Source organism: Dendronephthya gigantea, unplaced genomic scaffold (genome assembly GCF_004324835.1).
Source record: "Dendronephthya gigantea isolate DGI-Jeju-01 unplaced genomic scaffold, DenGig_1.0 000028F, whole genome shotgun sequence".
In the NCBI taxonomy this organism is placed as follows: domain Eukaryota; kingdom Metazoa; phylum Cnidaria; class Anthozoa; order Malacalcyonacea; family Nephtheidae; genus Dendronephthya; species Dendronephthya gigantea.
The window spans coordinates 1,136,859-1,155,532 of NW_021163038.1; the positions used below are offsets into that span (position 1 = coordinate 1,136,859).

At 38.8% G+C, this 18,674-nt stretch overlaps 6 protein-coding genes and 2 long non-coding RNA genes across 11 annotated transcripts; 6 read left to right on the plus strand and 2 right to left on the minus strand.

Annotated features, from left to right (window-relative positions):
* Positions 1 to 3,049: 3,049 nt before the first annotated feature.
* LOC114523757 (serine/arginine-rich splicing factor 6-like) lies at positions 3,050 to 5,923 on the plus strand. Its single transcript, XM_028544787.1, has 8 exons — positions 3,050 to 3,396; positions 3,519 to 3,589; positions 3,727 to 3,804; positions 3,892 to 3,961; positions 4,506 to 4,579; positions 4,661 to 4,754; positions 4,912 to 4,955; positions 5,086 to 5,923. The coding sequence occupies exons 1-8, from the start codon at positions 3,262 to 3,264 to the stop codon at positions 5,354 to 5,356; spliced, it is 837 nt and encodes a 278-aa protein (XP_028400588.1). The 5' UTR covers positions 3,050 to 3,261; the 3' UTR covers positions 5,357 to 5,923.
* Positions 5,924 to 6,050: 127 nt separating this feature from the next.
* On the plus strand, positions 6,051 to 6,976 carry LOC114523558 (UPF0545 protein C22orf39 homolog). Its single transcript, XM_028544522.1, has 4 exons — positions 6,051 to 6,133; positions 6,297 to 6,339; positions 6,412 to 6,530; positions 6,626 to 6,976. The coding sequence occupies exons 1-4, from the start codon at positions 6,071 to 6,073 to the stop codon at positions 6,728 to 6,730; spliced, it is 330 nt and encodes a 109-aa protein (XP_028400323.1). The 5' UTR covers positions 6,051 to 6,070; the 3' UTR covers positions 6,731 to 6,976.
* A 269-nt stretch (positions 6,977 to 7,245) lies between these two features.
* Positions 7,246 to 9,321, minus strand: LOC114523554 (UDP-glucuronosyltransferase 2B14-like). The gene has a single exon (XM_028544516.1). The coding sequence runs from the start codon at positions 8,801 to 8,803 to the stop codon at positions 7,268 to 7,270; it is 1,536 nt and encodes a 511-aa protein (XP_028400317.1). The 5' UTR covers positions 8,804 to 9,321; the 3' UTR covers positions 7,246 to 7,267.
* Positions 9,322 to 9,387: 66 nt separating this feature from the next.
* LOC114523555 (fructose-bisphosphate aldolase A-like) lies at positions 9,388 to 11,248 on the plus strand. Its single transcript, XM_028544517.1, has 3 exons — positions 9,388 to 10,198; positions 10,479 to 10,643; positions 10,834 to 11,248. Exons 1-3 carry the CDS (start codon positions 9,406 to 9,408, stop codon positions 11,046 to 11,048), a joined length of 1,173 nt encoding a protein of 390 aa, XP_028400318.1. The 5' UTR covers positions 9,388 to 9,405; the 3' UTR covers positions 11,049 to 11,248.
* Positions 11,241 to 16,301, minus strand: LOC114523553 (protein CASP-like). Its single transcript, XM_028544515.1, has 28 exons — positions 16,119 to 16,301; positions 15,917 to 16,027; positions 15,625 to 15,672; positions 15,406 to 15,484; positions 15,251 to 15,309; positions 15,094 to 15,172; positions 14,946 to 15,013; positions 14,795 to 14,850; positions 14,640 to 14,716; positions 14,463 to 14,529; positions 14,343 to 14,391; positions 14,182 to 14,253; positions 14,060 to 14,089; positions 13,861 to 13,926; positions 13,698 to 13,772; positions 13,560 to 13,613; positions 13,412 to 13,464; positions 13,262 to 13,322; positions 13,138 to 13,183; positions 13,004 to 13,054; positions 12,771 to 12,907; positions 12,604 to 12,682; positions 12,413 to 12,513; positions 12,058 to 12,267; positions 11,897 to 11,953; positions 11,718 to 11,798; positions 11,573 to 11,637; positions 11,241 to 11,468 (listed from the first exon to the last, which is right to left on the minus strand). The coding sequence occupies exons 1-28, from the start codon at positions 16,185 to 16,187 to the stop codon at positions 11,408 to 11,410; spliced, it is 2,061 nt and encodes a 686-aa protein (XP_028400316.1). The 5' UTR covers positions 16,188 to 16,301; the 3' UTR covers positions 11,241 to 11,407.
* Positions 11,593 to 12,756, plus strand: LOC114523560. The gene is made up of 3 exons (XR_003687035.1): positions 11,593 to 11,687; positions 12,235 to 12,467; positions 12,664 to 12,756. It is a non-coding gene; the product is annotated as an uncharacterized LOC114523560 (long non-coding RNA).
* LOC114523559 lies at positions 13,594 to 14,633 on the plus strand. The gene is made up of 3 exons (XR_003687034.1): positions 13,594 to 13,684; positions 13,878 to 14,019; positions 14,486 to 14,633. It is a non-coding gene; the product is annotated as an uncharacterized LOC114523559 (long non-coding RNA).
* On the plus strand, positions 15,226 to 18,509 carry LOC114523557 (RPA-interacting protein A-like). Of its 4 annotated transcripts, none has more exons than XM_028544521.1 (8): positions 15,226 to 15,330; positions 16,876 to 16,989; positions 17,235 to 17,304; positions 17,406 to 17,517; positions 17,602 to 17,665; positions 17,831 to 17,898; positions 17,980 to 18,064; positions 18,184 to 18,509. In XM_028544521.1, exons 2-8 carry the CDS (start codon positions 16,957 to 16,959, stop codon positions 18,211 to 18,213), a joined length of 462 nt encoding a protein of 153 aa, XP_028400322.1. In that variant the 5' UTR covers positions 15,226 to 15,330; positions 16,876 to 16,956; the 3' UTR covers positions 18,214 to 18,509. The 4 variants fall into 4 exon arrangements, with proteins under 4 accessions (XP_028400322.1, XP_028400321.1, XP_028400319.1 ...); XM_028544520.1 differs by lacking the exon at positions 15,226 to 15,330 and adding an exon at positions 16,342 to 16,677; XM_028544518.1 differs by lacking the exon at positions 15,226 to 15,330 and adding an exon at positions 16,343 to 16,774.
* The last annotated feature ends 165 nt before the right edge of the window (positions 18,510 to 18,674 follow it).

Here is an 18,674-nt window from a genome sequence, read left to right on the forward strand (position 1 = left end):
GGACACCATTGATAATAAAAATTTAACCAATGTCCGTGGACAGATTTGAGAGCCGACCATGGTCATATTCGCCGGAAAATGGCAAATACGACCATGGTCATATTCGCCGGAGAATGGCAAATACGACCATGGTTATATTCGCCGGAAAATGGCAAATACGACCATGGTCATATATTCGCCGGAAAATGGCAAATACGACCATGGTCATATTCGCCGGAGAATGGCAAATACGACCATGGTCATATATTCGCCGGAAAATGGCAAATACGACCATGGTCATATTCGCCGGAAAATGGCAAATACGACCATGGTCATTTTCGCCGGAAAATGGCAAATACGACCATGGTCATATATTCGCAAGAAAATGGCAAATACGACCATGGTCATTTTCGCCGGAAAATGGCAAATACGACCATGGTCATTTTCGCCGGAAAATGGCAAATACGACCATGGTCATTTTCGCCGGAAAATGGCAAATACGACCATGGTCATATTCGCCGGAAAATGGCAAATACGACCATGGTCATATTCGCCGGAAAATGGCAAATACGACCATGGTCATATTCGCCGGAAAATGGCAAATACGACCATGGTCATATTCGCCGGAAAATCAAAAATACGACCATGGTCATATTCGTCGGAAAATGGCAAATACGACCATGGTCATATTCGCTGGAAAATAGCAAATACGACCATGGTCGAATTAGTCGTTTTCCAGCGAATACGACCATGGTCGAATTAGTCATTTTCCGGCGAATACGACCATGGTCGAATTAGTCGTTTTCCGGCGAACTCGACCATGGTCGAATTAGTCGTTTTCCGGCGAACTCGACCATGGTCGAGTTAGTCGTTTTCCGGCGAACTCGACCATGGTCGAGTTAGTCGTTTTCCGGCGAACTCGACCATGGTCGAATTAGTCGTTTTCCGGCGAACTCGACTCTGTCGAGTTAGTCGTTTTCCGGCGAACTCGACCATGGTCGAGTTAGTCGTTTTCCGGCGAACTCGACCATGGTCGAATTAGTCGTTTTCCGGCGAACTCGACCATGGTCGAATTAGTCGTTTTCCGGCGAACTCGACCATGGTCGAGTTAGTCGTTTTCCGGCGAACTCGACTCTGTCTAGTTGGTCGTTTTCCGGCGAACTCGACCATGGTCGAATTAGTCGTTTTCCGGCGAACTCGACCATGGTCGAATTAGTCGTTTTCCGGCGAACTCGACCATGGTCGAATTAGTCGTTTTCCGGCGAACGCGACTCTGTCTAGTTAGTCGTTTTCCGGCGAACTCGACCATGGTCGAATTAGTCGTTTTCCGGCGAACTCGACCATGGTCGAATTAGTCGTTTTCCGGCGAACTCGACCATGGTCGAGTTAGTCGTTTTCCGGCGAACTCGACCATGGTCGAATTAGTCGTTTTCCGGCGAACTCGACCATGGTCGAATTAGTCGTTTTCCGGCGAACTCGACCATGGTCGAATTAGTCGTTTTCCGGCGAACTCGACTCTGTCGAGTTAGTCGTTTTCCGGCGAACTCGACCATGGTCGAATTAGTCGTTTTCCGGCGAACTCGACCATGGTCGAATTAGTCGTTTTCCGGCGAACTCGACCATGGTCGAGTTAGTCGTTTTCCGGCGAACTCGACCATGGTCGAGTTAGTCGTTTTCCGGCGAACTCGACCATGGTCGAGTTAGTCGTTTTCCGGCGAACTCGACCATGGTCGAGTTAGTCGTTTTCCGGCGAACTCGACCATGGTCGAATTAGTCGTTTTCCGGCGAACTCGACCATGGTCGAATTAGTCGTTTTCCGGCGAACTCGACCATGGTGGAATTAGTCGTTTTCCGGCGAACTCGACCATGGTCGAATTAGTCGTTTTCCGGCGAACTCGACCATGGTCGAGTTAGTCGTTTTCCGGCGAACTCGACCATGGTCGAGTTAGTCGTTTTCCGGCGAACTCGACCATGGTCGAATTAGTCGTTTTCCGGCGAACTCGACCATGGTCGAGTTAGTCGTTTTCCGGCGAACTCGACCATGGTCGAGTTAGTCGTTTTCCGGCGAACTCGACCATGGTCGAGTTAGTCGTTTTCCGGCGAACTCGACCATGGTCGAATTAGTCGTTTTCCGGCGAACTCGACCATGGTGGAATTAGTCGTTTTCCGGCGAACTCGACCATGGTCGAATTAGTCGTTTTCCGGCGAACTCGACCATGGTCGAATTAGTCGTTTTCCGGCGAACTCGACCATGGTCGAATTAGTCGTTTTCCGGCGAACTCGACTCTGTCGAGTTAGTCGTTTTCCGGCGAACTCGACCATGGTCGAGTTAGTCGTTTTCCGGCGAACTCGACCATGGTCGAGTTAGTCGTTTTCCGGCGAACTCGACCATGGTCAAATTAGTCGTTTTCCGGCGAACTCGACTCTGTCGAGTTAGTCGTTTTCAGGCGAACTCGACCATGGTCGAATTAGTCGTTTTCCGGCGAACTCGACCATGGTCGAATTAGTCGTTTTCCGGCGAACTCGACTCTGTCGAGTTAGTCGTTTTCCGGCGAACTCGACCATGGTCGAATTAGTCGTTTTCCGGCGAACTCGACTCTGTCGAGTTAGTCGTTTTCCGGCGAACTCGACCATGGTCGAGTTAGTCGTTTTCCGGCGAACTCGACCATGGTCGAATTAGTCGTTTTCCGGCGAACTCGACTCTGTCGAGTTAGTCGTTTTCCGGCGAACTCGACCATGGTCGAGTTAGTCGTTTTCCGGCGAACTCGACCATGGTCGAGTACTCACTTTCCGTGTTTTACTTCGCAGCAAACGCTTTACACTGACCAGCAATGCGCATGCGCATCTCATGGGACTTCTTCGTGACGACAGGGACTGATGACATGATAGAATGGCGAATATACGACCATGGTCATATAATGAGAGGTACAGTTTTAAGACTCATTTCTTCGATATTACTTCTAAGATTAACATCGAGATTGTTAAAATAATGGTTTGATTTGATTATCGTTGTAGCCAATAATACCTAAGTGATTGTATTTATCGATTATGAAAAATTTTGGAAGAAATTTTCCTAATGGAAGCACAACGTTGTTTGAAATCGAGGTTTGATGGTTAAACACACATGTTTGTGGCTTGCCATCAAAATCTAAACAACTTCGGAGTTTTTTACAATTTTCCCCTCATTTCTTTGTCCTTTTGGTGCTTTTTCAAAACCCAAAGAAGCAGAGGAATATCCTTAGCTAACCAAACACTTGGAAATTTGGCTATTTGAGGGTAAAAATGTCCCACGATCATCATTATCGTGTTTATTTGGGTCGGTTGCCGTACGGAACTAGAGAGAGGGATATCGAAAAGTTTTTGCAAGGATGCGGCAGAGTTCGTGATATCAACTTGAAGAATGGCTTTGGATTTGTGGTGGGTTTCTTGAGGATTTTTGGAACGATATTTGTTTTTTTTTGTGGGGTAAATGCGTGGAAAATATGCGTTGTTTGTTCTTGTTTGTTATCGTGATGATGTGCTTACAACTTTCGTTTCAGACTTTTGATGATCCCCGCGACGCCAGAGATGCTGTAGCAGATTGTAATAATCGAGAGTTGCTTGGAGAAAGGTATGTATGGGTTGGTTTAGTAGCAGAGCTAGAGCTCCATTTTTAGAGGATCTTTCTGGCTATAATTTACCAGTCTCACACTTATAGAAGAAAGATGAAACATCATTTACTTATAATGTTACTTTAATAATTTCTAGAATTCTAGTTGAGGCATGCCGTGGATCAAGTTCCCGAGGGTATAGCGGTGGACCACGGCAAACCAGGGGTAGAGACAAGTAAGTTATCACAGTGCCTTTGAGGTTCCTCGGGGCCTTTTCCTGCAAAATATCTGACCTAAAAATTGTATTTATGTCTTTACCTAGATATGGTGCTCCAATTCGCACACCATGGCGTGTTCTTGTTGAAAATCTATCCACTAGAGTCAGTTGGCAGGTGGGTATCTACAAAGACGAATCATTTAATGTTTTAAATCTATGAACTTAGGTTGTTTCACTTTTCTTGCAAACACATGCACAAAGGTAAATTTTCATGTTACCCTATTCAAGCAAGCTTTCTAAGAAATTATTTAAAATCATTTCAGTAAGATGGATAGATGAGTCACTGAGCCTGCAGACTGGTGGCCAGCAGGCATACAGTGAGAGACGACTGAGGCTTTGATGCATAAGATGTCTTTGAGATGTCGTTAGAGTCTTGAGATGTCGTTAGATGATGCCTTTTGAGACGTTGTTATGATGTCATTAGTTGGAATGTCTTTGTGAAGCCTGATGTCCGCTAAGATGTCTGATGCATTTGGCTGAGCTCCACTGGCTTCAAAAGGCGGGAGACAGAGAGAGTCATTTCATATCCCAAATTTAACATCAATTTTCAAATGTTGCAATCTAAAAAAGTTAGATAATTGCACCATTCTGGAAGCAAAAAAAAAAATTAAGATGAATCGTCAGGTAATTGTTGTGTAAATGAATTTTGATTGCTGCAGGACTTGAAGGATTACGTCAGACAAGCTGGTGATGTTACATATGGCGATGCTCACAGACCTACCAAAGGAGAGGGGTATGGTACCATACATTTAACCATTGTTTTATCAAGCAAACATGACAATATTTTCTTTTGCATTCAATTTGTGTTCTCTAGAGTTTTGGAGTTTGCAACACATTCAGACGCACGAAATGCAGTCAGAAAGTTGGATGGTACGACTTTGAACGGCAAGAAAATACGCCTCATTGATGTAAGTAAGATTTATAGCCATTATAGGCCACCTTCTGTGCAGCCTTAAGGACTTTAGGGGGTCTTTGCACAAGATATAGTACATGGTTATGGTATATAATACTATATCTGGTAAAAATATTTAATTACTTATGGTGGTTGTATATCTTTTGTTTTAGGACAGTCCGAAAAGCAAGCATTCTCGTTCTCGAAGTCGCTCAAGGTAATTCAATGATATATCAGTAGATTGCCTTAAGAAGAACAAATGCTGAGGTTACCAACAAATCTTTTTTGCATTCGAATTCCTTTTTTAATAAAAGTCACATGACTTTAATGGTTTGTATGTTTTTCAGGTCTTCGTCACGTTCAAGACGTCGTCGTAGCCACTCTAGATCCAGATCCCGCTCCAAGTCTCGCTCCAGGTCTCCTTCCAAGCCTCGTTCCAGATCTCGGTCGAAGAATCGCTCCAGGTCACGTTCCAGGTCTCGTTCCAGAACTCCCAACTCCAGGTCTCGTTCAAGATCCCCAAGACGGTCACGGTCGAGAAGTCGTTCCAGCTCCCATTCACCTCGTAACCAGTCTCCAACCAAAGACAACCAAAATGGTGATGATGCTGGTGATTAAATGCATCTTCAATCAACAACTGTACTGTCATATGTTTGCACATTTCTCTGTGATTTAACCTTGTTCAATGTTCAGTTTAGTTAAACAAAAACAAGTCTGCTCGGATTATACACTGGATAATAGTGGCTGTACCTGACAAAACAATTTTCATTAGAAATTAATTCCCACAGAACCTTAAAGGCTTCAGTTTGTATTAAGTTTTAGATGAATTAGTGCTTGGGTGTTAGGCCTTTTAAAGTTATTTTTTGGACTGGTATAGTTGCTTTGACCAGTGTATTATCTGATCAATCTTGCTTACCGAATACCCACATGAGCAGATTGCATGGCCTTGTTAACATTTTTTTTCCTCTTACAATAATTTTAATGTTCAGTTGTAAATAATTGTGTTACGTTAGGAGAGCATGAAAATGCCCTTTTTTAGGGTAGTCTTAACCCAATCCAATGGTAACAATAGTTGTCTCAATAGAATAGGTTTTGTAACCATAGTTTGACCAAAAAGAGAATTGAACTCAGAGCACTTTGGCCTACCACTGGTTAAACGATAAAAATACAATTTTAAAAACATTGTCCTATTTTTCTGTCGTGTAGAAGGTCAGATTCTCAATGAGAGGATTTCCGTGAAATATATTGGGCAAATTATGCAAATTTTTTGCAACTCGTAATTGCCGGGAAACCTGGGTACGAGATTCGCAAATGCGTTTTTTGGAGAACAAAATGGCGGTCGACAAAGGAGTGATGGATTTAGACTCGAAGAATCACGACAGAATCCATTGGAAAGTACGACATATTTTTTTAATCTTTAGCATAGCACGGCACTATGTTTATCTGCCTAGTAGATTTTCTCGAATAGAAGTTTTTTATGAAGGTTTAAGCATAGTAAAGTTGCCATAGGAGATGTGTAGTAAGGTTTGTTTTAAAGTGATGAATGTTCGTCATTTAGCCAAGATGCATTGACTACTGGACCAAGTGGAGATCTTGTGTTGGTAAGTAGAATGGAAATCAGGTTTTGTCAGGTCTAGTTCATCTGTAAAACTTTCCATTTCTTGTTCCTTTAGCATCCACCAACCAATTTCACAAGTATTACCAATATGGCGAGTTTGAAAATTGTGATGTGTATCAGGAAGATTTGAAAAACTGCTTCCGGTGGAAGACAAGGAAATCCTTCGACGCACTGGTAATCATCACAGTGTCCTGTTGAACAGAATAGAACTCCTCTTGTATATAATATATTAAGTAATTATAACATATTACTATGCTATTCATTTCCAGGACAGTTTAATTACTCGGAAACAAGAGGAGGAGGGAAAAAAGACGTCAAAATTTGCTCACACAGTTTGGACAAAGAGAGAGAACCCAGAGAAAGATTGGAAGTAAAGCAGACAGAATGATGCTTGCAGGTACAAACTACAAACATTCTGCTAAAACATTCAATGAAAAGGCGTAAGGATGATGCTTTTTTAATTGGAACAATTCTCACAGCAACATTGAGGACAATTGGAACAAATTTTGCAAATTGTTCCAATAATTGAAAGAAATAATTGGAACAATTATCAATATAATTGGAACAATTATCAATTGAACAAATAATTGGAACAATTATTGCAGCAACATTGAGGCATTTTTCAGAAAATGAATATTGCAAGCAATGGAGAACACATGCAGAATAATAAACTAATGATGTTAGGGTTGACAGGCATTTTAAACTCCATTTTGTGGGTACCTGGGTAAAAATAACATCAAATTTGATAAATGAACTGTAACTTATTCCAGCCACTGATCTATAATCATTCTGGTGGACTGTGCGATTTTTCCAGCCAGCCACTGATCTATAATTATTTTCCACCAGCTACTAAGCTATAATTATTTTTAACATTTTCTTAAACCAATTCATGACATTATAACTAAGTGATTTTAATCTCTTTTATGCTTTTTTGTTCGTCTGTATAAGTAAGAAAAGAGAAATCTCAGTACATTAATCATGAGAAATAAAAATACGTGCCAAAGCAGGAAACAAAACAGAAAAATATCCAAGCCAAAGTATTTCCAAAACGGAATGTCTTGCGCGTGAGATCTCAAATGATCTCCACCAAATGCTAGAACGTGGTTAATCCAGAACCCTGCTTCCTCAACCGAACTCATCCTCTCAGATTTCAAAATCGCTGACGCTTTTTGTACGTTATCTTTATACGAACGATTGTTGACAACTTCGGTGATGGCTGAAACTAACTCTTGCACTTTGAACGACCTCAAATCCAGTCTCAGGCCAAAACCTTTACGGACTAACTTCCCAGCGTTTTGTGGTTGATCTGAGAATACAGGAAATCCAAGCATTGGCACTCCGGCTAGCATTGCCTCGTGTAAACTATTTAATCCGCAATGGGTTACAAAGAGTTTTGTTCTTTCATTGTGCAGTAAATCGTACTGAGGTATCCATGGTTTAAACATGAATTTATCTGACTGCCTTCTGCCGGGCGAGGACACCTGAAGTATGTATTTATACTGTGTTTGCTCAAACGCTTTCAGAAATTTGTTCAAGATTTCAGCTGGAATCGCTTTTAATACCGAACCAAATGCAACTAGAATCACACCTTCTCTAGCGTCATCCATAAAGCTTTGAAATTCTGGGGAAAGAGGTCTTGCCGTGCGTGGTAGCAGACCCCCGACACGTTTTACGTTTGGGGAGATAGGTTGGTTGTAATCTAGCACACCGTGATGCTGGATTAGCCACAGCGGTGATTTGGCTTGCAGATCACGTAATGAAATGTATGGCTTTTCTGCGAGATATTCACGGACAAACGTGGTGTTTACGAGCGGGTTGAACCAGTAGGTCAACAGCTCTAAAAACGTATTGATTAAACGTTGCTGGAATGTCATATGGTCTGTGTATGAAATGACCGGGTACATTTCGTTTGGTATGACGGATGGTAGAATTGGACTTCTGGCATATTGTGGTATAAAGAACAGGCCAATGAATATAAACGGAATGTCCAGTTTGTATGAGATGTAGGTCAGCATGGCGGATATAGGTGCAGAATCTAATACCATTAAATCTGGATGAAAATTCTTGATATCTTCCAGAAATGTTGCATCTTTCATGATTTTGGTGGTGACATTCGTGAGTGCGACGATAGCATCGCTGCTAGCTGTGTTCTTTCCTTCGAAATAGTTCCTCAGAATGATATTTGTACCCATGTGTCGCTCCGAGAAATCTCCTAGACCGTGGTAAAGTAATAATTTCACTCCTTTGTCTTCGAGGCTCGGTTGTAATTGCGGTGGAACGGCCACAAGCACTTCGTGACCTTGGTCTTTTAGGAGTTTTGCTACATTCACTGGTCCAACATGATGACTGTATGATGGATAATAAAGGAAGATTATCTTAGCAGTCCAGCAACAACGACTGTTAAAAATAAATGTCAGTAAAGCATAAACCAGCACAGGTCGTTTCATTGTCAAAATTTCTTTCGCTGCTGTCGTACAGACCACTGACGACAACACTTGAAAACGAACATTCTCTATGATAAAGCCTCATTCATATGTTAATCATTATTATTCGCAATTACTGGTAAAGGTTTTTGAACCAAGTGCATTTAGTGCAAAGATGATGTGCAGCCAATAATGTAAACTAACGCTTTATTTGCGAATGCAAATAAATTTAGGTAAATGAAAGAGAGTTTGTTCAAGTTTGAATAAAATTCAGGGTAATTAATAACGTCACTAGGTTCTCCATTTACCAGCGAACCTGACACCTTAAGTGGTCCAATCCTACGACACTCCCAGGTATACGCCCTCCGAATATTTCAAAGAATTTCCCAGTCGATCGGAGAAAAAATAAGTGATAGAAACGAAGCAAAGAAGCTTTTATAATCCTATAGCAAACAATTTTAGGTTCAAAAGAGAAGGTTTTTAGCTTGTTTTGAGAGGGATAACGATATATTTGTAGAAATGAATAAAGTGTTTTGAAATGTACATAATTATTTCGAATCGTACATTTTTAGCCAATCAGCGCTCGAGATTTTGATATATAAAAACAAAATGACGTGCTACGTCGCATGTTCCCCACAGTCAGCCGAGGGCAAGTTCCATCTCAAAAGTTTCCTTGTTGTGGTCAGTTTTACAGCGATTTCTTCCCCGTTTTTGTCAAAATGGATGCACCCTTAACACCAGAGTTAAAGAAAGAACTTAAAAACATCGCCGAATCGATCGTGAAGCCAGGCAAGGGCATTTTAGCGGCTGACGAAAGCACAGGAACAATGGGGAAAAGACTGACTCAAATTTCGGTCGAGAATACCGAAGAAAATCGTCGACTTTATCGCCAACTTTTATTCACGGTGGATCCGAAAATTGCCGAAAATCTCGGCGGGGTTATTCTCTACCATGAAACCCTTTACCAGAAAGCAGACGATGGCACACCGTTTATAGATTTGATAAAGAATTTGGGAATTATCCCTGGTATAAAAGTTGACAAGGGAGTTGTTCCACTTGCAGGAACTGTGAACGAATGTACAACTCAAGGGCTCGACGGTTTGGGCGAAAGATGTGCACAGTACAAGAAGGACGGTTGTCATTTTGCTAAATGGCGTTGTGTTTTAAAGATCGGTCCGAATAACCCGTCAGAGTTGGCGATGAAGGAGAATGCTAACGTGCTTGCAAGATATGCAACAATCTGTCAGGCGAATGGTTTGGTTCCAATTGTCGAACCTGAGATCTTGTGTGATGGTGAACACGATCTGGAAACTTGTCAAAAAGCAACTGAAGCTGTACTATCTGCAACCTACAAAGCACTGGTTGACCATCATGTCTATCTAGAGGGTACATTGCTCAAACCTAACATGGTGACTCCAGGTATGGGACGAGTTACGTAATTGTGTATACATGCTTTTATTATAGCCTATTTTCACTTTTAGTACGTTCATTTTTCATCTTAGCTTTTGCAATTATGTGGATAAACCTATATATTTATTTAGCTTTGCTTGATGCGAAGAATAAATCAAGATTTCAGATATAATTATATAATTATATAAAGAGTTATATAATTCTTTAACCGGAAGTGAAAAACTTCCACGTATTCAAGGTCACCTTTGAAAGCTGGTTCTTTTGAAAATGTGGTCTGGTATAAATTTAGGTCAGAGTTGTACCAAGAAGTACACACCAGAGCAAATTGGCGAGGCTACTGTCACAGCTCTACAACGTACGGTTCCCTCTGCGGTTCCGGGCATAACATTCCTTTCTGGTGGGCAGTCTGAGGAAGAAGCATCTGTGAACTTGAATGCTGTTAACAAACATCCAGGTATGGTATGTGCAACTGTCGCAGCTAATTGAGCATAACAGTGTTATATAATATACAGAGTAGTTTAGTGTTATAATAGTGTATGAATTTGAAAGCTGATTGGTTGAATTCGCATGCTATAAATTAAGAAATATTTTTATGTAACAACAACACTTGTTATCTGTCTAAATGTTCCTCCTTTCTTTCCCAGGTAAGAAGCCATGGGCATTGACCTTCTCCTTTGGTAGAGCTCTGCAGGCCAGTGCTTTGAAAGCTTGGGGTGGCAAACCAGACAATGTCAAGGCAGGCCAGACTGAGCTTGGAAAACGAGCATTGGCGAACGGCTATGCTTCCTGCGGCAAGTACACTGGCATTGAAAGTTTAGCTGGCAGCCAGAAGACGTTTGAGGCAAACTATGCATACTAGCTGCATATGATGGATAATTTATAACAAACTTGCTTTTAAAAACCTTTGCAGGATTTGTGTTGTATAGTTTAGCTTGGCATCGATAATCAATAATTTCATGTACTTCCAAGGTTTATTTAAGGTGACTCTTGTATGTCTGTGAGTTGCCTTACATATATCAATTGTAAAGGATGTCAAAAAATAAAGTGTGAGCATATCAATTGTGTTTATTGTTATAGTTTCAAAAAACCTGTATATATGTATTATAAATACCCTAAACATATCCTGATTTAATTGAATACATTTGAAATGACTGACAATTAAAGCAAAATGCCACAGCAGTTTGTTAAAAATTATTATTGCACATAAGGCTTGTATTTTCACGTTGGGAAATAGCCAGCTTCTGAACCAGGATGGGCATTGTGCATGTGATCAATAAATCTAAAGAAAGATAAAATAGTTTTACAGTTTTACCAGAGTTTGGCAGTCACTATAACCTATTGAATACTTGGTAACTTGTATGTAATTGTGTGCTTTTCACTAACCTTTTATTGCATTCTGCAGCCACAATTCGTTTGCATGATTCTGCATATGCCAACTTGTATAACACCTGAAGGTTATGGGGAAAGATATTATGCAGCAACAATCAAAGAAAATGAGGTAAAATATCTCAATGTTTGCAAAACTTACCAGGAAGACTAAGCAGTGAAGGAATATAGTGTAAAAGAAAGCCACTGCTCTTGCAATCTTGTTGGATAAAATAAATTTTCCCTGGGGAAAATTAATATAATAACCTTGTTTTAGTAAACACTCTTTAGTCTAGGAAGAAACCCTAATTTGATTTGGTTCAATATTGTGCCAAATCTCACCATATTCAAAGTAACTTTGTCATGTGCACTCAGTCCTAAATATCTCTGTTGTTTTTCCTGTAAAATAGAAACATAGATAAAGGAGTATGATGACTATTAAAGGAACAGACTGGACTTGGACCACATACATGCATGCAGTACTTCGACACTTGAATTCTTACATTTTTGTTAAAGGCTGCAAAAGGGTCAAGTCTTGCTTCGTATTGGGAAGAATATTTATTAACAGCATTCTCATCTTCACGATTATTACCACCCTTATTTGGGTAACTTTGAAGAAATCGAATTTTCTCATAGAGTTTCACATTATCCGAGCGGAGTGTATCAATTTCATTTTGTAGTAGACTTGATTGCCGTTGTTGATGCCGCGCTTGCTGGAAGACAAGGAGAAGGAGCTCAATTATTGTGACCTTCGGTCAAGGAGAGCAGACTATTAAGGGAGATTGAAGACAAATGGAAACTAAAAGGGCAATCCAATAAACTTGGAACTATTTTCAGTTTAATTGAAAGGATGTTTACTGCTTCAAGCTCCAGATTTCTCATCTTAAATCTTTCTCGCTGGCTTGAAATGATGGTAAGAAGAGATTCTGAGGTTGCTGCCCCTTCTAACGGGTTTACATCTTGAAGGGAAAAAGTTTAAGAGTCAAATTTAAAATTAAAAAATGTCAGTTTAATTTGATCAACCACTAGTTCTGAAGTAACCAACCCACCAGGAACTGATGTTGGGGTTTTTGCACCTTGAACAGCTACAGAAACAAGTTCTGTTTCAGATGTTGGACCTGCTTCACCCTGCCAAGCAAATGAATAACAGCTGTCAAGAAATGATACATCAATGGGTTGTAAATGAAAAGTATGTCAGTTGGCAATAAGCACACACCTCTCCTTGACCACGGTGTGTCGAAGGTAATGCATTAACTGACAGTAAATCTGTCTCAAGTTCACTAATCAATTCCTTCTGTTCCTTAACAGTGTGCGCTGCTTCTGTATATTGCCTTTGTAGATCTGCATGGCGCTCTGATAGTGAAACAAGACATGTATAAAATTTATTTAGCTTGCTGAACCTTTAGAGAATATGTTTACTTTTTACAGAAATCAAAACTAGATATTTACCAGTAAGATCTTGGTTGGCAAACTTTAGTTTGGTATTTTCAGATTGCAAACCTACAATATATAAATTGAGATTGGGTTATACATTTCTTTTAAACACATAAAATGAAATCTTAAATTCTTAATCATATTCATACCTCGATTCTTTTCCAAAAGAAGCAGTTCTAGGGACTTGCTTGTATCCTGGGCAATCAGCATTTATTAGAAACATCATATATTATGTCTTTACAATATTTAACAACAGCTAAGCATGGATTGTACCTGTTCATTGTCGTCATCATCAACACTTGGGATTCTCGAAAACTCCACAGATTTCAAGATACTGAAATATAGACATATTATTTGAGACGTACACTTCTGTGTGTATCTTTTTCAGTATATGATGCTTTTTTTCAGTGCAAAATAACTTACTTGAGTTCTCTGTGAATATCATCATAGTCTGCTTGTTCTTTGAGCTTTGTTTCCTTTACAGAAAAAGATTGTTGCAAGGTTAGTCCCAACAGAAACTGTTTGTGCCAGATTAGCTGCAGTGAAATGACTCGTAGATTATTCAACTAACCAGCTGGTGGGTGGCTTCAGTTTTACTTGCCAATTGTTCTTCTAATGAAGTTACCTATACATGGCAAACAATCTCCATCAGAGAACAGGAATTTGCTGCTTTGATTATGTGGTACTTTGAAACAGGTTAGTTAAATACCTGATGTATTCCTGCCTCACGCATCTTATTCATAGCTGCTTGAAGACGTTGAATATCTTCCACCAACTGACCAATCTAAAATGCCACCAATAGTCAATATTTAATAACCTGAAGACAAGGTTAGTATCTAGAGACTTTTAGTTAATATTTACAATCAATAAACCTCTTTTTCTTTTGCAGAAAGTTCCCTTTCCAATGTTGTCCTTGATATTGAGTGAAAAGCATCATCCTTTCAAAAATTTGCAGACATTTTTGTATCAGGATGGGTGACACGTAGCAGTCGTTAAGAAGGAGGAAGAATATGGATAGAATGGTAGAACATGTGAGTAAAAAAACTGCAAAATATTATATACACTTCATACCACATTTTGTCTTGATTTTTCATCAGAAGTCTTGAGATTAATACAAGGAAAGAAGATATAGAGTAAAACATATTACCATCAACACAAATGCTACAGTTTGACTATAAAGAAACATTGTTTACCTGTACTTCTGATTTGACTTGACTCAATTGTTCATTTAATGCTTCAACTTGGCGTTCAGCAAGCAGTGCTCTCTAATTTTAATGTATCAAGTATACTAATTAACAGAAAAACCTTGTTGAAGTGGTAAGGCAGTTACTCCAATTTTGGAGCCATTCAATACCTGATTTGCTCTCTCTACATCAGCCTCCAATAGCTCAACAGCAGATCCTCTGAATAATCAAAACAATATGGTCTCTCACTACTCTGTTGGCATATTTCAGGTAAATATTGCTCACTATACCTTGCTTCATTTTCTTCATCTAGCTTTGACTTCACATCAAACAGCTCAGATTGGGAACTTTCCAAAGCTACCAGCCAAACAAACAATCATCAATTAAAGTCCAAGAGCTCATGGGTATAAATTTGAGTGATGGTAATCAAGGTATGATTTTAAATATTAATGATTCAATAAATTAACCTGCTTTCAAAGCAACAACTTCTTGTTCTGTTTCTCCCAATTTCTTGGCCACCTCAAGTTGAGTTTCCTGAAGCTGTCTATGAAGAAAAACAAACACAATTTCTGGCTATTGAATCATGAATTAACCTGACTGTTCTAGCTGCATGAAGTCATACCTCTCTCTTTCAGCAAAAATCTTTTGCAATTCCTTTTCTTTCTCCTTCACTCTCAACTGTAAATACAAGCAGAAATTGTCAAGAAATTCTGCTCATAGAGTGGAAATACAGGAGCAGAAAACAGAAGATTTCACTACAATGTGTCACTCACCTTCGCTGTCTCTTCAATTTTGTCCTCGTACTCTCTAATTTTTTCCCTCAAGCGATTGATTGTAACCTCTGTGAAGGTATGTATATAAAACCAAAATGCTACTATTAACTGCTGCTTCTTTTAAACCAACACAAAACTTTATATTAACCTTGGTTTTTAACTTCTGCAAACTCTGTGTTATATTCGTTCAATGTTTCCCGTAGTTTTTTGTTCTCAACCTCGTAATCCTTTAAATATGAAGAAAATGGTAAATTCAGACACAATTAGTGTTGACGATTTCATAACAAAACATCAAGGCAGCTTACATGAAATTTGGAAACTTTTTGTTGATTAGAGATACACTGGTCCAAAATTGGCAAAGGATCTGATATACACAAATAAGAAGGTATATATAATATATCATCACTCTGTAAAAATGTGGAGTGTGTTATTTGAAGGATTGCAATGAGCCTTTTCTCACCAGGAATTTCCACTATTCTTTTATATAGTGATAGGAATACTGTTTCTGCTGCTTTGCTTCGCTTTGTCAATGAGTCAATCTAACAGGTTTTGAGAATTGAATGCATGAATGAACAATTAATTTAAACCAGTGGGTTTGGTAGTTTTTTACAAAAATATTCTTCTAAATCCTTCTCTTGTTCCTCACAGAGAATGGGGCTTCAAGTTCTGTGATACGTACCTCCCCTTGGAAATTTTTTAGCAAGGGAGCCACTTGTTTTCGAACATTCTATAAAAAGTTTGGCATTGTAAGCCATCCAGATGATAGAGCTTAATACATCTGACAATGACATTTGTTAGGATGATATTGATCACATTACAATATTGGTAACACTACAGTGATGATTGATAATATCAATTATAATTTATTGATTATACTAGCAATATCATATTGATTTGATCGATCATATTGATGACATCGATTATATTGATAAAAAAATGACAGTGATAGTAACATATAAAGGTTAACATACATCAGGAGTATTCTTCTTGAATTCCTTGCTTAATTCAACCAATCTTTTACGAGATGTGTCTGATTCATCTTGTCTGTTTGCAAGTTCCGTCGCTTCGCTGTCCAAGGTTTTCTAACGAGAATAAATCGCACAGAAAAATAATCGTGAACCATACACAGGTTTGAAAATCCAATCGTGAAATGTCGTAACTTTATGTACCAACCTGAAGAGTGATAAGATCAAAATTCTTCCAAAATTCTCGCGTCGAGTTTATCGACGTCGACGTAGCCATCTTTTTACAAAATATTTGTTTTGATCGATAGGAAATACCGGGGGGTATTTGAGTGGACTAAAATGGGGGAAAGGTAAAGCTTGATTTTCCCTTTCAGATGATAATTTGCTAGAGAAATATTTTTGTATTTGCATATTATCTATTGAATTGAGAACATTAAAGTTGAGCTAATCTATTTGTACAATTTAAATTCTATAAAAAACATGCAAATACTTCGCTAGCGAGTAGCGAAAATTTCTTTGAAAATGGAAATCGAGCCTAACACAGTAGAGGCACCTTAAGTTTAAATATGTCCCAGTTTTACGCGCGAAAGCTCCGGAAAGAGAAACCACTTCTTCTTTGGTCATTTAAAACTGCTTGGTTACAAAAGGATTTAAATTTCTTTGTTTATATTGCAATTGTGTGTAAGATTTAGTGTATTTTTGTGCAAAGTTTAGTCCTCGAAATAGGAAATTCTTCCTGAGAGCTAGAGAATTTGGGCTGAAGAGAGGTAAAACTGAGAACATCCAAAAATGTCTGAGCGCATTCCCAACCGTTTTGGCCAGTACAAACATTCAACTCCGCCGTGGAAAGAGGTTTACCGCGAGGTAATCCCTCAAGACGTTTTACTAATAGATAGGTAGCAGTTTCATACATATGTTTTTCTCCTCATATGGCGTTCAACTGATTTTGTATTTTGTACATGTAGCGCTGTTTACACAGAGTTCGTGAAGGAAGATCAAGGCTGGTCGACAGATTCCGCGGAGTGCAGGACTCAGAGGAAGCGGCTATGGAGCAAGAGTGGGATCGTTTAGAGCAAAAGGTTAGGGTCTTTTCTGGGATTTAATTTGTATTAAATCCATTGGTTCCCAGGCACAAGGTATTAATTCCCATGAGCTCAATCAACTACCCTATTTATACTAGAGGGAGAGAGAGAGATGGATCATATTCTTCCGTATCTCTTGTGAAGAAGTGTCAGAACTTGTAGAATTGTCAAAACTTGCTGTTAAACCAACTTTCAGATGATCAGTTTCCTAATTTCGTCTTAAATTCTTGATGGAATTTTAGCGTTCAAATGAGGAATTGGATGCTATGCTTCATGTCATGGAGGAAATGCAAAATGAGAAAAGATTGGAAGGTTGGTTTGGACAAGCTGTTCCTTGCAGATTTTTGCAATCTTCAACATGCAGATAAACTTGGTAGCCAGTCTATTGACTCTAATCTCATCACCATCTTTAGAACAGCAGATGTTAAGACAATATGAGGAGAGGTTACAGTTTGAAGAAGATAGATTCTCTGCTTGTATTGAATGCTTTCTTGCAGATGATGTTATTTGCCCCATATGTAAACGGTATGTACTAAATGAATCTAATGGTTACCTAACTGATCACTTTAAAGCAGATTGTATTCATTATTCAATGTAAATGTCTTTTAGAAATCCATTACAGCAAGACAAGCAAGTGATTTTCTGCTTTTGTGGAATGAGAGTTGACACAAAGGTGAGAGTAAACAGGTGTAAACGCTTACCTACAATGTGACCTGCTCGTAACCTTGCTTATTTATATCCACAAACTTCCACTTGTTTGGGAGGTCAGGGAGATCCTTGATGAATGGTTGATAGGATTTCAATAAACAACTGTAAAATATTTGTTTTATCAATACAGAATCATGCAGTTACATTGGATTTTGTTAAAAATCAATTAAAAGATGCTATGGAACAACATGGCAAAATGTGAGATCATTCCTGCTTAAAATTTTTTAGAAATATCTATCATGTAAAGCTATTCAGCAACCCAATCTTCTTCACTTTTAGGAATGAATGCTGTTTTGGAGAAGCATTGTTTAGTGTTTCATCTTATCCTGAATATGATATAAGCAATCTCATTATGGCTTGCACAGTAGGTGATAGTGTGTCCATTTTGCTCTCAAACAGGTTGAATCCATATAGTTGAATGGGTGATACTGGGTTTGTTACTGACTTACTAGTAGAAGTGAAACAATGTGCATTACATTTTAGGGCTGTGACTTTTTGGCTGTTGTCCTTTGAGGAATGAGGGAAGGATTGAGTTCAGCAGGGATATCATCTTGTTGTGTTGTTGTTGCAATGAATCCAGATACAATACAGTTTTGATCATATTTAGAATATATTATTTATAATTATTTATAAATAGGGTAACATAGGATATTTGTTATCTCCGAGTTGTTGCAAATAATCCAGATACAATAGTTCACTGGAAAGTGGAAACGATACAGTTTTGTTTATATTAAGAATATGATATTTATAATTATTATATATTATTTATGATTATTATAAATAGGACAGCATAGGATAACATAGGATAACAGGGTATTTGTATAAATAAATAAAGGTTTATATTTGTATATACACATTACACACAGTGGAAGTCAACATGTGATTTCACACAAGATGAAGTATTGGGAGGTTAGGAAATTCCCATTCAGATTCAATATAAAGTTCAGTGAGTCGCTTGTCCTTTTGCTTGAATT